The 15,923-nt window shown below is 51.7% G+C and overlaps 4 protein-coding genes across 4 annotated transcripts; 3 read left to right on the forward strand and 1 right to left on the reverse strand.

Annotated features, from left to right (window-relative positions):
• Positions 1-542: 542 nt before the first annotated feature.
• J4E85_004025 (uncharacterized protein) lies at positions 543-1,093 on the forward strand (the record flags this gene model as incomplete). The annotated part of the gene is made up of 2 exons (XM_051468287.1): positions 543-925; positions 988-1,093. The coding sequence occupies 2 exons, from the start codon at positions 543-545 to the stop codon at positions 1,091-1,093; spliced, it is 489 nt and encodes a 162-aa protein (XP_051327879.1).
• A 5,781-nt stretch (positions 1,094-6,874) lies between these two features.
• Positions 6,875-8,878, reverse strand: J4E85_004026 (uncharacterized protein; the record flags this gene model as incomplete). Its single annotated transcript, XM_051468288.1, has 2 exons — positions 6,875-8,307; positions 8,563-8,878. 2 exons carry the CDS (start codon positions 8,876-8,878, stop codon positions 6,875-6,877), a joined length of 1,749 nt encoding a protein of 582 aa, XP_051327880.1.
• A 1,146-nt stretch (positions 8,879-10,024) lies between these two features.
• On the forward strand, positions 10,025-12,052 carry J4E85_004027 (uncharacterized protein; the record flags this gene model as incomplete). The annotated part of the gene is made up of 3 exons (XM_051468289.1): positions 10,025-10,045; positions 10,165-11,718; positions 11,774-12,052. 3 exons carry the CDS (start codon positions 10,025-10,027, stop codon positions 12,050-12,052), a joined length of 1,854 nt encoding a protein of 617 aa, XP_051327881.1.
• A 1,946-nt stretch (positions 12,053-13,998) lies between these two features.
• Positions 13,999-14,832, forward strand: J4E85_004028 (uncharacterized protein; the record flags this gene model as incomplete). Its single annotated transcript, XM_051468290.1, has 2 exons — positions 13,999-14,464; positions 14,612-14,832. 2 exons carry the CDS (start codon positions 13,999-14,001, stop codon positions 14,830-14,832), a joined length of 687 nt encoding a protein of 228 aa, XP_051327882.1.
• Positions 14,833-15,923: the final 1,091 nt, after the last annotated feature.

The raw sequence follows: 15,923 nt of genomic DNA on the forward strand, positions 1-15,923 counted from the left end.
CTGGCAAAACTGGTAGACTAACTACATAGCGGTGGTGGCACTCACCTAATCAGCTCACAATCCGAGGGCATGGCCTGCACCCAATATCTTATCGTCCGTCCATCTCGCCCTAGAAGACGGTGAAGGAGCACACTGTTCGCATCGTGGGAGAAGGGCATAAGACGTTGACGCCAAATATAGGCCACGGGTGGACCGTGATGCGCGCGTTGTGGTTAGTGGACGGGGACAGCCTTGTCTTCGCGTTAGTGCGTCATGCTGTAACGGGCATCCTCGGCTGGCGATCTCGGCGCAAAGTGACGTCTAAATGCCCGAACGAGTAAACTTTCTCCGTCCGCACGGCTAATAGCCGTATTGGCGATTGATTAATCGGCACGACTATGCCTTTGGCCGTGGGTTGGGGGCTCGTGTTGCGAAGATTGGGGATTGTATATTAGGTCTTCGTCGCGTCGTTCATCTTGCTGTACTCACAACCTCACACACTCACGCCTCACACCTTTATACCTAATACCAACCAACCAAACCAACCCACACAAACCGCAACCATGGTATCCTTCACCGCCCTCGCCCTCCTCGCCTCAACCGCCATGGCCGGCCCCGTCGCCCGCCAAATCGCCATCCCAGAAGGCTGGACCTGGCAAGTCGAGAACTGGGAGGCCGGCTGCTCCCGCCAGGGCTGCTACTACAACTTCAACATCACCGTGCCGAGCGTGCCGGAAGGTCCCGCGGGCGTCAAGGCGTACTGCCACGGCTACGAGCAGGGTTACGACCAGAGTTTCATGATTCCTTCTGCGTACGAGAACTGCCAGCTGCTTGAGGGTGTCAACAACGGTGTTGCGGCTAGGCTCTCCGAGAGGGTGCACGATGGTCAGGGTCTTGGACCCAAGGAGATTGAGGTTAGCTTTGAGTATGCGGCTTATGGTGACCGGTAAGTCTTCTTTTTTTTGGGAACCTTGGAACGTGAGAGCATGTAGACTGACGACGTTATAGTCCTGCGTACAACTTCTCTGGCACCCACGAGGCTAGGTACAACCAGTTTGTCACTTACCCTCTTAACTTCACCATCACACCTACCAAGGTCTTCGGTATCGCATAGATGGGAATGAGGTGCAGATGATGAAGATGATATCCTCATGGAGTTCTATCAAGACGAATAGAAACAACATAGAATAATGTTAATGACTGCAAGATGCAACAACTTGGAATACTTCGTTCTTCACCCTGCATGCCTCGTGATGGTCGCGATTGATCATTCTCTTTAGTTTGAACATGGCATGAACTGATGGCAAGACACGTGCTCTCTTTGGTCTCTTGGCGGAGAGAGGTATAGAAGCAACGCGAGCGCCGGCCTCTTGACTTCTGCATCAACTTTCTACACGATTTTCTCCAAAATGGCATATATTACAACGTGATGGCCTTTTCGCCTGCACCCAAAAACACCGACGATAAGGATATGTGTTTTCTCCCCAAAACATACCACCCGTGGACGGCACGGTTATGTTCCACTGTCTGCGCGAATCTAAAATACCCAACTACCTATCAATGGCCGCCTGTCCAAAACCACCCTATATTTCATGATGTTGTGAGAGTCGACTGAAGCACGGGATATACTTCCTGGGAATGTACCCAAACAACGCCCATGGCTTCCGCGAGTGGAGAGAGCGCCGCTAGGCAAAGACGTATAAAAGCTTCTCATAGGAATGCTTCTCTCTCCTTCCTCATCACTAACTCTTCAGTCGTGCACACTAAAAAACCAAGAGAAAGGATCCCCATGTTCTCTTTTCTCTGTTCCAAAATTTACAGCATTAGCCACATGTTGAGTAAACAGACACATGTCCGCTTTCTCTTCTGGCTAAAATGAGTGTCAAAAACATGGTATTGAAACCATTACGTTGATATCAGAAATCTTCTGGACTATGGTACATGTCCGTCGCCGCGTGTTTAAGAAAAGGGTTTTCAACCTGGGCATGCTGTGCGCTTGCGGCGATCGAAAGATCCAAAGGCTACGAAAGGCTCTTCCTCTTACACTCTTTTCTCCAATCGAAAGTGATTCAAACTTGCATCAAAAACAGTAGCGACGGAGTAGAATCCCTTTTCCCGTGCTTCTTTCCAAAACTTTACCAACCTGTCGTATTCGAGACCAATATGTACCTCCCAGTGACGTCATGAAGACCGAAGGAGCTCCAAAGTCATCCAAAATGTCGTCATGTGCTTCTCGAGAGTGCGCAGCCGCTAGTACGATATTTAAACCGCAATTGAGTCTACCCAGTTGCTTCTTTCCTTCAACACCACCGCGCTGCTTTGCATACTAAACATTCAATTATTCTATTTATGTGTTTGTGCGAGGCCGTTTCGTCAAAAGCGGAATCTTCGGTCGCATGTGTTCAAAACCACCCAGCGTAGCGACATTCTCTCCACCTGTCTATTCCAAAGTTCTGAACTACTTTTCATGTGTTTTGGAGCACTCAGTCGCGAGATCACCTTAGCTTGGAGTATAAGGCGCTTCTTGCGGCTGTTTCTACCTCTTCTTTCTTGTATCAATTCCGTTCTCGTCATTCAACAAAAGAAAATCAAGGACCAGCTCATGCATGCTTCTGCGTCGCTCTTCTCAAAAAGATCGGTATGAAGTCAAACATCTCGACCAGAAAAGGAACAATGGACATTATCATGGTATCTGCCTGGCAAGACCAGAAATTTACGATCTGAAAAATAAATGGGCTTTGTAAACTCTCTGCAGTGCTACAAAACAAGTGCTGTGCATTCTGTCTTTTCTCTCTTCTTCCGACTACCACACTCAGTTGCACCAAAACTCGAAAATGCGAACAACTACATCCATGATTCGGCGACTCGATCCATTGCAAAAGATCGAGATAAAGGCGGCATGTCTCAAAACAACAATCTACGCTTTGCATGGCTCCTCCGCGTCGCCAGAAACGAAAACTTGGCATTCACATCGGTAGTACAAAATTTGCACACTTGGATATCTGTGCGGTTGAATGTGACCGATAGAAACTCATGCAGCATCATTTTGATGGCTGTGGGCCTCGAGTGCTGCGTACAAAGCCAGCCTTTGGCGGCTTTATCTCCATTTCCTTTACTTCGCTATCGAAGAGCAGTGTTCTCCAAAACCATTCAACGTCACTGCATGTCTGTCGGCCTCCTCCTCCTGGTTCTATAAAACATGAGTATATACATTCCGATGTAGCGGGCCCACTCGTCCAAAATCAACTGTTCAGCTTGGATATCACGACGACAGGCTTCGATGGGGCGACCAAAACGATACTATCAACGACTTACGACCAAAAGTTAAGCAAAATGAAAAGATGAACTCGGGCGGCGAGTCCACTGTCGACATGTGACGCATCCGGCGGTCTGGGGTACTTAAACCTCCCTCCTCCTGTCGAGTTCTTGCTTCCTATCTACAACTGTCGCATTGTGCGACCAAAAAGTCTGGTCTTCGCCCGGATGTCTCCGCCTGGCTTCTTTCTCGCGATAAAAATGCACAACGGGATCTTACATGTCTTTGCCTCTCTTCCTCCTCCCATATATCCCCGTGATATGTTCCAAAACAATCCAAACACCCCAAGATGTTCCGCGAGGTCGAAAGTGGGCGAAGAAGACACCAAGAAGAACGACAAAACGGCCGATGGTAAGGGTTGAGCGTGATCAAGCTACATGATTTTGAAAGAGAGTCGCGGTGCTACTACTTCACTACCTCCTTCATGCCTTGGTCTCGTTGGGTGGAAGCGACCTGCTAGGTGTGGGCGGTCACGCAGAGTCATGCGTACGTCTTTTGCGATGTTGATGACGAAACTAAAACGAAGTTGATGTGATGTGATCCGCCGAGCTACAGTTGTATAGGACCTGCTTTATTTCCTGTATTTCTATCATGGATCTTTGCAAAGTGTTTCTCCACCCAACGCTATGTATGTAGCCTCGAGGAGGTGATGAAAAGTTCATAGCGGAGAATGAAAGAGGCCATGTCGTCGGCAGTCTCATATCGCAGAACTGAGGTCGTATCTATATGATCGTAACCGTGTATTTCCCCTTCTCATCGACCGATCCGTACTCCAACCATGACTCATTCTTGAAGCTATCAAGCTGATTCCAGTCGACAGGTTCCTTCTCACGAAATAGCGTGCGAAACATACCCACCCTTCGAAACTTGCCGCATGTGTCTCGCGTAGGTACAAGTAAAAGAGCACACAAGTAGCCGAGATCGTCGATGAAGAGCGGCATGCAATGCAACTGGAACAAGGGCGGCCGGCGATCAAAGTAAAAGTCATGACTACTCATGCTATTCCATTTTCCGTCACAGTGAATGTCGAAGTTTTTGTCGATTCCGAAAGTTGGGTGAAGCTCCATCGTTGTCAGATAACCGCATAGCTGCATAGTAGCGCCGGTGACGGCACCTGTTCGGTCTCCTGTCGCAGACTGAACTTCCCAACGGATGACGTCGACCAAGCATTGGCCTTCCGCCTGGAAGTACCCATACCACCATATGTGAAGATCTGTGCATGCCCATGACCATGAAGGTGCACGGTAGTGAATAGGATCTGCCTCCATTTGGAATATGTAATCCCTTTCACTCTTCTTAGGAGCATACCAAGCCAATCCTTGAACAATGTCATGTCCCCAAAGGCCTGCACAGTACTCTATGTCGAGAAGCTGCTCCATATGCTTTGCGATTCCCGACAGTGCAATCAACTTGTCGCTGCCGAAAGTCAGGTTGCATTGACTATACTCCGCTGTAATCTTTCTCCACAGGCTCCGGAATGAAGTCATGTTAAGCGTAGCGTTCTTATCCGTAGATATATGTGTAAGCTCCTTGCCATCAGTGTACTTTGAGCCAAAGATCTCGATACCTGCAGGATATCTTGTGGATTTCAGCGAATGCTGTATCTCCATGCGACTTGGCAGCCCCGTTGGCCATGTCTCACAGGCTTTCAAGCCGTGACACTCCCAGAACATCTGGGTACCGCAGAAATGTAGGATTCTGGGAGCCAATACTATTTCTTGAAAGACCCATGCGCGTGAATTTAAAGGCATACGCTCAAAATTCTCAAACCAATAGGCTTTGTTGTAAACATGGTAAGTGCCATTCGGATGATCGGTCCACGTAGTCTGAACGACGTAAGGTTTAATAGTCGAAGCTCTTTCACGGAAAAAGCCGGCATCGCTATCGACGGCTATACTGGCAGTGATGTTGAGGAAGCTGTTGCGATACACTTGACTCATGAGACCAGCTTCTTGTGCCCAATCTTCTTTGGAGTCTTGGAAGATGCAGAACGAGTCTATCCATAACAGCTTCATGCCAAGAGATTGCGCAGTGGATATAGCATGCTGAAATGTCTTTGCCAAGTCAGTGACTGACATGCCATCCCTGAAGCGTTCGAATGATTCCGATGTCAACCTAAGTGTTTTGGATTTCCCCCAGCAATGGCTAAGTGTTGCATATTGTGAAGCAGTGCTGTCCAGCTCGGAGGACAGCCGAAGGCGTACTTTGCCGGCTTCTGGGGAGCCGAGTTCGAGGAGACGTGTTGGGCGATATGGAGCAGGCTCGACTACAGAGTGTGATGTTTCGCTGCTTGTGTGCCCGTTCGAGCGAGATGCTGGACATTCGCTGTGGTTTTCTATGCACCCGGCTAACCAAGTTTTTGCACACGTCATACTGGCGTTCCAGTCTAAACAGTCGTATGGTTTCTCATTGTCAGAACTTTTGCCGTCCCCCGTTTCAAATGTCAGCATGTACTGCTCGACCATGACGAGATGAGCCTACCGTTTGTGGGCTCGCAGAAGATGTTCCAGTCTTGAGTGTAAGGATGTGAAGTAGCTCTAAATTCCAGTAATTTGGCGCTTGTATCTCTGTAAGCACTCAATCTGTACTTCGTTGAAACCTGAACGTCCTCGTAACCTAATGCTGACATGCTCGGAATCTCATCCCAGAAAATGCGACAGAGTTCACATTTCTCGAGAACGGAGCGCTGCAAGCTCTGAGCGGAGCCATGATGCTCAGTATATCCTAGAGGAAATGAACCTCGGAAGATGTCTAGGCAAGCATCGCATAGCATAGTGATGGCTTGCGGGAAGTGACGATCGATTTCGAGATAACACTGAGGCCAGAATTCGGCTACATTAGTCGAAGGTAGGTATTTTGTTACGGAACGGCGTGTTGTAGTCTGGAAGAGGTGTGTTGTTGTTGAAAGGAAGGAGAGGAAGGCGCTGATGGCTGCCTAAGCGGGGTCAGCCACATCAAGAAAGAGCGACTACCCATCCCCGTCTCTCATGTCAACATGCCTTCCATACCACTCAAGACTTGAACGATATAATCCGAACCGCTCGCATTCGCGGCCAAAATATTTCCCGCATCCGAGTAGACTTCTGTCACTCACAAGTCAAACCTTATACCTAGCGTCCTACGCCCTTGCCTCAGGCTGATGCGACGAACCCACCTTGGCAACCGCCACCCGTCTCCGCCATCGTACGACATCGTACATCAATTTACATTACAATCAATGCGCCAATCACTAATCATCTCCTCTACTTGGAACAGCCTTTCCTCGGAACAATCGATACCGGTATACGTAATGGTATTCATTGAGGGGTATATTTTACGCTATGCTACGCTACGACAGCTACAAGAAAATCTGTAGTGGGGGATATATGTTACAGAAAATGGCTCGCTCAGTGCATGTTGAAAGTGGGAGGAAAGGCGTGTGTGTGGGTAAAAAAGATGTGATGGAGCCCGCGGAATACTTCCTGCCATCGAGAGAAAAGATCGTGGGACGCCGTCCGTGTTGTTGCTCATTATGTCTTTACGCGTCCTGTGCGCGAAAAGGTTCCTCCATTGCGACATTGTATCGTCGTGTGGCCGTCGTCATCTCCTGCCGTTCGGTCCCCATGGTGGCTGCTTTGTGCTGTCTCTGGGAAACAGTCCATAGTTGTTGGCGTCTGGCGCCGCGTTGCCCCAATTGCCGACGCTACTTGTTCGTTTACTTCGTGTAGGTTGTCGCGTGATGTTTCCGGCCACTTCTTTTCTGTTGATGTTGAAGACGCTTGTAAAGCCAAGGACTTCGGGTCGGTCGAGGTCGAAAGGATCCGATTGTCGGACCGTACGACCAGTTGGCATTGGGGTGAAGAAGTTGGTGGCGGGCCTGCTCGGTCCTGGTTCTCCGAAGAACATATCAGAGTCGCGAGAGGCGAACGTGGAGGTTGCATCCACGGTCGATAACGCGTTGAAGCCTGGTAACGCCATTGATGAACGGCGGGTATGGCTTGGGAGAACAGCCTGGCTGGGGGCAGGCGGTGCATAAGGTGGATCTCGGAACGGGTTGTCGGTCGTATAGAATGAGGACACGGGATGTGAGCTCAGGGCCGATACTGAACTTATAGTACGTGTATGATGATGAGTCGGTACTTGAGCCCAAGCCGGTGCAGCTCCAGGTGGATCCTGGATCGATGCGAAAGGATCTCTGGGTTCCGTGTCGGCAGCAGCAACAGGGACCTGCGGTGTGACAGGCGCGCTTCGAGGATCCGGGTTGAGTACCAACAGCGTGCTTTTTGGGTCGGCGAAGGGATTTGGTGAACCTGTGTCTTCGACGATTCCTGGAAATCGGTAATTTGATGAGATGCTGCTCGGCTTCTTCCGGAGCAGATTCCTCTCGCTCTTCTTGCTTGACATGCTGTTACTGGAACCTGCGCGCTTGACACCGAAGAATCCTTGCGGCTCGCTGGTTGATCGACCTCTGCCATTGGAGTCCCTCGAATATACCGAACCAACGCTGGCTTGCGCAGCATGGCGTTGGTAGGGATTGCTGATCGGGCCGGATTGGCTTCCTTTAATCCTGGCAACGAATGCGCCCACCCCGCTGGGTATCGTCTTTAACCTGGCCAGGAAACTCGGGCCTGACTCTTGCTTCTCGTTCCATCGCACGGGCCGGGACTTCCGTTTTCGCAAGCACACGAAGAGCAATACGCTAATCAAGGCCAGTCCAGCTACGCCGCCAAAGACACCCCCGATTATGCCTCCTATGTTTCCACCGTTCGCAAAGGTCAACGGGCTGTTGTCGCCAGAGTTTCCTTGTTCCGGTGCAATTATGCCAGCCGATCCTCCGGTCGGTGTAGAATCTACTAGCGAAGTAGTGGGTTGTGGTTCTGCGATAGCCGGCGCTTCTGTCACAGACGGTTGTGCATTCGTGTCGGTTTCTATCGCCAGCGGAGGGCTCGCGTCCGATGTGGCACCTTCGGATATCGCCGGAGCTGTGAAGCGAGCCGGTGCGCGCGAAGATGCAACGAGTGACGTTGGAACAGCTGTTTGTTCTGTGTCAGAAGTTGTTGGTATGGGACTTGGAGGCGGAGGCGGAGCCGAAGACACCGCCACAGCAACCTGTGAAGCCGCAGCAGCTTGCGAAGACACAGCCAGAGGAACAGCAGCGGCCGGAGAAGACACTTCCGGTGCCGCTTGAGTTTCTGGCTGCTTCTGAGCCGCTGCCGTTGCACGGGCTGACGATGGGAGAGCCAGCGGTGTCACCCGCTCCGAAGATGAAGGGGCCGGGCTACTCGTACCTATCGCGGACGTTGCTGCTGCTTCCGTCGTAGATGTTGTAGGCACTGCGGGGGGCGGCTGTGCTGTCTGTTGGGCAGACGTAGTCGGCGCTGGTGCCGGTGCCGTCGAAGAGGGAGGAGGTGGCGGAGGAGGTGCTTGGCTGGTGCTGGTCTCTATCTTGGGTGCCGCCTCAACGGTCGTGGACGAAGTGACTTGGGGAGGGGCGGCGGCTGCGGATGTTGCTGGAGTCGTCGAGGTTGTAAGGGCCGTTCGGGCCCGAGAACGAGTGCATCGTCTCCCGTTTACCGTCGTAATGGACTCTTGAGGGGTGGCCATGCGAGCAGTAGCTCATGGAAAGAAACGCCGACAAGGGCTCAGAAAGAGAGACGAAGAGAAAGGATACAAGGCGCCGCGGACGCTTTGTGCATATTAAACTGGGAAATTGGAGTTTACCGCTACGTGATGCTGAATGAATGGTTAACGAAGAGAGGTGTTAGTAGGCGTTCGAAGAACGGCCGGGTGGTAGTCAACCGTTGGCACAGTATGGTGCGCTTGTATCCGTCTGAAACGCGGGCGGCTTCACATCGCGCTTCGAACAATGCACATGAAGCGCGCTGAGCCTCGCACACTTGAGCGGCACCGGCCTGGCCGTCTCAGCCGACTGCCGTGCCGCCCGACAAAGCACTCTGGTAGCCATTCTCGCGGACGCGATGACATATGTGACGATGCGCGATGGGGTTGGATGGAGTGGAGTGTTGGAGGCTGGTGCTGGTGTTGCGCACCTGGCAAGCAGGGCGTCCTCAGCACGTGACTGAACACGAAAAGCAACTCGAAGATGGAAAATACTTCTGTTCGACCTCTCGCACCTTCCAAATCGCTGAGAAGCATCTTCCTGGTCTGCCTTGTCATCCCATGATTCATTTGGCCCCAGTGGCACCACTTGACAGTCGCCTTCGGGGTAATGCATGAACGTGCTCTTAGAGTTTAGGTGGCTACGCCGCGCGTGGCTTGCGGAGAAGAACCGTCACAATACTCATGTCTGGTTTTCCTGAAGATTGATATAATGCATCAATATCGCATGCTCGCGCAAAGCTCTAGCAGAGAGTCGCTGGTGGGTGTGGAGACGTTGTTGCGTTGGGTGCGCACGTCCGGTTTGAAGATCCGCGGCCCTCGCTCGACTTCGACATCCATCGCCGATTCCACCACGCCCCTAAGCATCACGGTCCTCGTACCACGACCCTGTGATAATGTTCAGCTTCAGCGGTGAGTATTCTTCTTATTGGTTTGTTCTTGGTTCATTGCCGGCGTCTCTTCGTCTCGCGCAGAGGTCTTGTCTGCCCGCTCGAAGTGGACCTCGGGAGTCTACTCCAATCACATCATCTCGAAGCTTGGTTTACGATGGCATCTGAAATGGCCTTCCAAATCCGCATACATGTTTTCTTTCTTCTCGGATTCAGCTGCTTGTTGTGGTAGCTACTTGGCATGCTTCTGTCAGTCAAGTGGGTATATATTCCACACATGTTTCGTCTGAGACGTGCGGCGCACGTGCAATATTGTTGCTGATATAGGACAACTTGTTCATAGGCAACCTACTTGCGGGGCAGCATGATACGCAGAAACAGAGGTCGCCACCCTCGAAACCGACACCCGTCAAGTTTCCTTCCCTTGAGCCGCCCGAGCCGTCAATAAACACGTTGCCAGCCACCTGGACCCAACCAGGAGCAAGGATATCAGAGCACTTTTTGCGACTCAAGAAGCCGTCTGATGTGAGTGAAGAGACCTTGGCCCAGTTGAATGTCACGTTTCAGCCCCAATGTGACTTGGAAACATTATTGTCATCCTTGCCAAACAACGCAGAGTCGTCCCTGCCCCCAACCTCTTGGTTAGAATCACCGGGAGAGAACGACGCCGCAACCAGTTCTGATACCCCGGCCACACTCTTGAGCAATGGCAGAAGAGTACCAGATCAGAGAGAGTTCTATGTCCGAGCGAGAGAACTGTTCTTCAAGAACGCTGATGCTTACTCAACACTCACGCGCAAGAGTGTTGGAGATCAACCACAGCTTCGACTAGCGCATTTCCGAAAGTTCTGGGAAGGTCTTGACAACTTGGCTTATTACTGGGATACCTCACTAGACGAATATCTCCCGCCAGTGCAAGAAGCTGGCAGTGCTAGCGGAGAGGCCGTGGTTTCAAGCTCCCCGCAAAAGTCCACAGATGCCCAAAGTCAGGACGCCAAACGTGAAACTGATTCGAATCGAATATCCACAGCGAGGCCAGGGTCTCGCACGCCTGAAGAAGAGGAACCTCGCAAGAAGGCCAAGGTTGAAGATGCTGAAAGTGGACATCGACCAGCCGAGGTCCAAGGCGCCAATGGCTCCAGCGCCGCACCAGTGAGTGCACGTGTGCCGTCAAATACTCCCAACCGCATACTACCAGCTCGGGCTGCACCACCCAAGGCCCCTTGGGCCGTGAATATGGAGTCTCAGAACAAGGTAGTTGATCTCTCAAACGGGTCTTACCGAGGCTATCGTATCGGGAGTGGTGCCGAGATGCCTGATCAGTACCGCATTGATTGTGTGCGTGCTTTCATAGAGCCGATTGCATGGGCTTTTGGTGTGACACTCTCACCACACCGCCGTCCTCCCGTCCTCACAATTGAGCACATTAGATTTCCTGTTCGCATGAGCTCTGTCGCTTGGCAAGCACCTCAGGATAGGGCTAAGGCCAGGCATGGCTATATGGAAGGTCCGGTATTGGGGATACAATGCAGGGCAGACGTTGGCTTTGGACTGACAGGAAACCTGAAGAAGCAATCTAATCTTGATGCTGTGCGCGAGTTAGGTGGGCTGCTTTTGCTGGCACAAGAGAGAGCTAGAGAGGGGAAAGCTGAACGAAGAGGTGGCGAGGATAGATGGTGGACAACAAAGGAGCGGTGGGGTGGAGGACCCGGGGGCGAGGTTGGCGAAACAACTGGGGCGATCGAAATACTGTCCAAAGATGCAGCGTCCAAACCTGAAGCAAAACCCACCGACAGGAATCGTGACGGATCCAAGGCTCGCCGCAGGCCGTCACCAGCAGAGATTTGGAAAACGTTGCGACCTGGAAACCCACTGTGGGATCCAAAAGTGACCTACAAGGCCATCGGCAAAGACAAGAGTGTTGAGTGGGACGATGTAGGGCTTCGTGCTACAGCTCTAGGAAGCTCATTCCGCTGATCCGACAATCTAGGTCTTCATGGTATCGTCATTGAACCACCACATCAGCCTGTTAAAGCTACGCATACATCCGGCTTATCTTGAGTACATCACCGAAGGTAGACTGCCCAAAGAAGCGCCAACAGACTCCGACTGGTTTTCCCCAAAACTGCAAAGAACAAGATGGTTCGATCTGTTCAACGTTGATGACCGTACTGAGGCGATGAGAGGCATCTGGGGGGTAATGGCCTATCTCATGCGCTCAGATAAGACTGATCACGCTGATTCCGCTGGTATTGCTACCAAACAGTGATAGTTCGCTGTCACCGGTGTGGCTCTTACTGAAGGGACTGAATGACCAGTATGGGACGATGTGGACTTGTGAACCTCAAGCCCCGAGGTCTATACTAGAATCCCATCACTTCCAAAGACCGGAGATGCTCGGGGCGTCTGGGATAGCGTACAATTCTTCTACCTATTCACGACCTAAATTGTCCCCCAAAACTATCCTGTTCGGTTTCCCACTCTTCAAGTCATTTACATGAAACGCTGAGCTAGATCCACGAAGGCCAACTTGTTTGGTGCCACAATCAATCTAGAGCTACACCTTTGCTGCGCTTGCTCCGCGACCGATTCTGACCTGGACGAAGTATCTCGCGATTGTGATACTAGCAAAACATTTCTCTTCGTGGTAAGTCATTTCTCCAACGCACTCAAAGCTGCACAGCAGGATACACAAGATATTGCGCAACGATGCGGGCATCTTTTTCTCAAACTCGCGTCGGGCTAACCAATCCCTGCACACCAAAGCATAGCCGCCCAAGACGGCAAAGCTAATGCAACGAGGCCACAACGTGACTGGCGCGTTGTGTTTCTTCCACAATTACACGCACATCTGTATTGCCGTTGGTCGAAACTTAGCGTTTGAACGACCAATGGCGCAATCTTCTAGTGCGACCGTGTCACTAAGAATATCGACGTTCCTCCACCAACAATCTTGACTAAGCTCCGCCTCGTTCGGTAGAACTGTGGCGCTTTTAGCCAGTCTGTACCCAAGGGGCGCCTGACGCAGCCATGTAAGGCGCCTGTCAGATTTCGACGTATTTTTCCGCTTGATGGTAGCTCTAATGCTGTTGGGCCGCACAAGGCCTACGACCATCGACTGATATGCAGCACCACCCTGGACCCACTCATCCCCAACAGCACGTCTGCGACCTCCAAGAAATTGCACAAGCTTCAATCTGTTACACTGAATCGGCGTCTCTTCCCAAGTAGAGGTCGTATCAACAGATAGCATGTGATAGAGGAAGCTCCATCACACACCTACGACCACTTCTCGTTACAAGCGAGTTTGCACAAAAGCTGCAACTTGCCAGTAACAGTCGGAGAACTCAACATAGCAATCTATCACATCCCCTTCTAGTTAAGCTACGCCACGCGCTATGTTGACCCCGGTCCCTGGTCGGATGCGGCCGCACACATGGTGCGAATCTCGAGCATCGATCCGTAAACCGGGTTTGCAGGCAAGTGAGATGTACCTATGTACCTAGGTACCTTACAGAAGCAGCAACACCCGGGGTCGGACCGCTTCTCACATAATCTTCACGATGTATTATATGCAGCAATCACCAGCGCAGCCCGTCGGAAGCAACAGTGCCATCAACAAACATTTTCGGCTCAGACGAGGAAATTTTGACAGCTGGTCACGACACAAGCTGGGACGGAATGGCGCTCCATAGTCAGGAACGCTCCAATGACCGATCAACCTTCCTAGCGACGCCTCCACCGGGCAAGAGTAACAGTGGCTTGAAAGCCTACGACGATGAGCAAGACAGAGCGGTCAGCAGTCCAGTCTACCGAACACGCCCTGGCCCTCCGTCTTCTCCACTGCAGCGAGTCCCAGCCTTCCATGCGGCCGCCTGATCTATATAAGTCTGCATGCATGACTTGGATAGACGGCATCGAAGTCGATAAACTCCACCACTTGCTTACTACAATTTACCCATCAACGCAACTCAGCCCCAAAGTCAGCACGCCTTATTCCGTCTCTCTACCCTTGTCGATACGATCGATTGCCTTGCAGTTTCCCAGATCTATCAGCCCCACTTGACAACATCACGTCCTGTTGTTCGATTGTCGGTATATAAAAGCATATACCCATCGTCTCAACATCTCGCCATCTCAAGCACTCACTCCTCCCACACTCTACACTCCAGACCTTCCCTCCTAACCCCCAAACCCCCCACCTCCACCATCACCATGTTCACCAAGACCATCCTCCTCTTCACCTCCCTCCTCCCCACCCTCATCACCGCAGCGGACACCAAATCCTCCACCGTCAACCCCGAACTAAACGCCGCCCTCCGCATGGCCGCCACAAACTTCGACCGCAATGCTCTTCTCCCTGCCGATGAAGACTGGTACTTCGACTTCGACTCCAGCAAAGACTACGACTCGCCCACCGGCGCTGTCATCAACGCCAATGCTGCTAGCTTCCCTGCTCTCACTGGCCTCGGTTCCAGCATGGCTCTTCTCAAGCTGGCTCCCTGCGGCATGCTGCCACCGCATCTGCACCCTAGGGCTACCAACTTGGTCACTGCTATCACGGGTAACACGACGACATACATGATTGGCGAGAATGGTGTCAAGACACGCAAGGTGGATATGATCCCCATGCGTGTTACTATCTTCCCGCAGGGAAGTCTGCATATGATGCAGAACAATGGTATGTCTTCCACACTCCCTTCTACATTCCCGTCTGTCTATTGCCTGTTCGGGGATGCGGCTCTCAGCCCCAAGATCCAAGAAACGACCCTTGCATCTTACCCGGTCTTGATTACATGCACATCTTACTAACCACACCAACCCACAGACTGCGAGCCCGCCCTCCTCCTCAGCGCACTCAACAGCGACGACAGCGGCACCCTCAACATCCTGCCCAGCCTCTGGTCCGTCCCTCAAGACGTCATCAGCGCTGGCTTCGGCGACGCGTCTTTCAACCCCGCCAGCATCGGTGAAATGATCCCTGAAGTGGGCACTGGAGCTATTATCGGATCCGCGGAGTGCAAGAAGAAGTGCAATATCCAGATGTAAGGCTTCCAGTCGAAGTTGATGTTGGTGGAGACTAGGGCTGTGCCGTGCCGGCTACTATTGCTGCTGCTGCGGCAGTAGCGCGTGTGGCGCAGACGGTTACAACGGCTTTGTCTCTTTTTCTTTCTTCCACGCTCTTGGCTTCTTATTTTGCTTTAGTGGGGGTAATGTTTTCGCATTCGCTTTGCCCTTGCGTTTGCATGTTGTGGTTTGTGGTCTTGCTGGTTTCTTGGTTTCGATGTTAAACATGATGTCATGATGCATGCATACCTAGATATGACGGAAAAGAACAACAATAAAAAGCTTCGTGTTTTCTGCATACGAAACAACTTCATCTTGCTTCCTTCCGTCCTGGTTAGATCGTGCAGCGATCGTGCATGTAGATTACGAGACCATGTTGCGGGCCGTCACCCCGCCCTGGTAGTGGGGACCTCGCCGACATAGCCAAGTTGATGTGTAAGGCGCCCGGTGCAAGCAAGGGTATTCCATCAGGGCCATGAGTGCGTTGGCTTTCCATGGCATTGGAGACACGACTTAACCGATGGAAGCCAAAAGACTGATGTCTTGTATAATAGCCGCCGTGGCTTGCCTGTACCGATGGGCCGGTCCACACGTGGAGAAACGGGTCAGCGTCTGGACCACGACGTGAGAGCTAGATGCTTTCTCGCCCCCACAGTAAGCGTAGATTTGATGACGCATCGCTGGTAGCCGCATGCAAGTCAGATATAAGTAAGACATACTGCTCCTTCGTGGTAATGTTTCTACCTAGTTGGGCTGTCACCCGCGGGCGGGCCGCTGCTGGGTGCCCTGGTGGCATGATATATCCTACGACCTCGGCGAACTACGACTGGCTTGACAGAGAAGGTAGGAATGAGTTAGAGAGAATGTGGCACTTGGAGCGATGGGCACTGGCGGATTAAAGCAGGGCTATTACTGAACTGCTCCTTCCTCGGTCGGAATCTCTAAGGCATCATTTTTCTTTACTAGATCGATGTATGTCTGCAGGCTATGATATTCGAGACTAACACCTCACTTTAGATATTATAGAAGAGAACCACGATAAAAGACTTTGTGCTTTCTATCCTCTAGTTAAC

The sequence above is a fragment of the Alternaria conjuncta genome (assembly GCF_024043145.1).
Source record: "Alternaria conjuncta strain BMP 0040 chromosome Unknown scaffold_5, whole genome shotgun sequence".
Taxonomy (NCBI): domain Eukaryota; kingdom Fungi; phylum Ascomycota; class Dothideomycetes; order Pleosporales; family Pleosporaceae; genus Alternaria; species Alternaria conjuncta.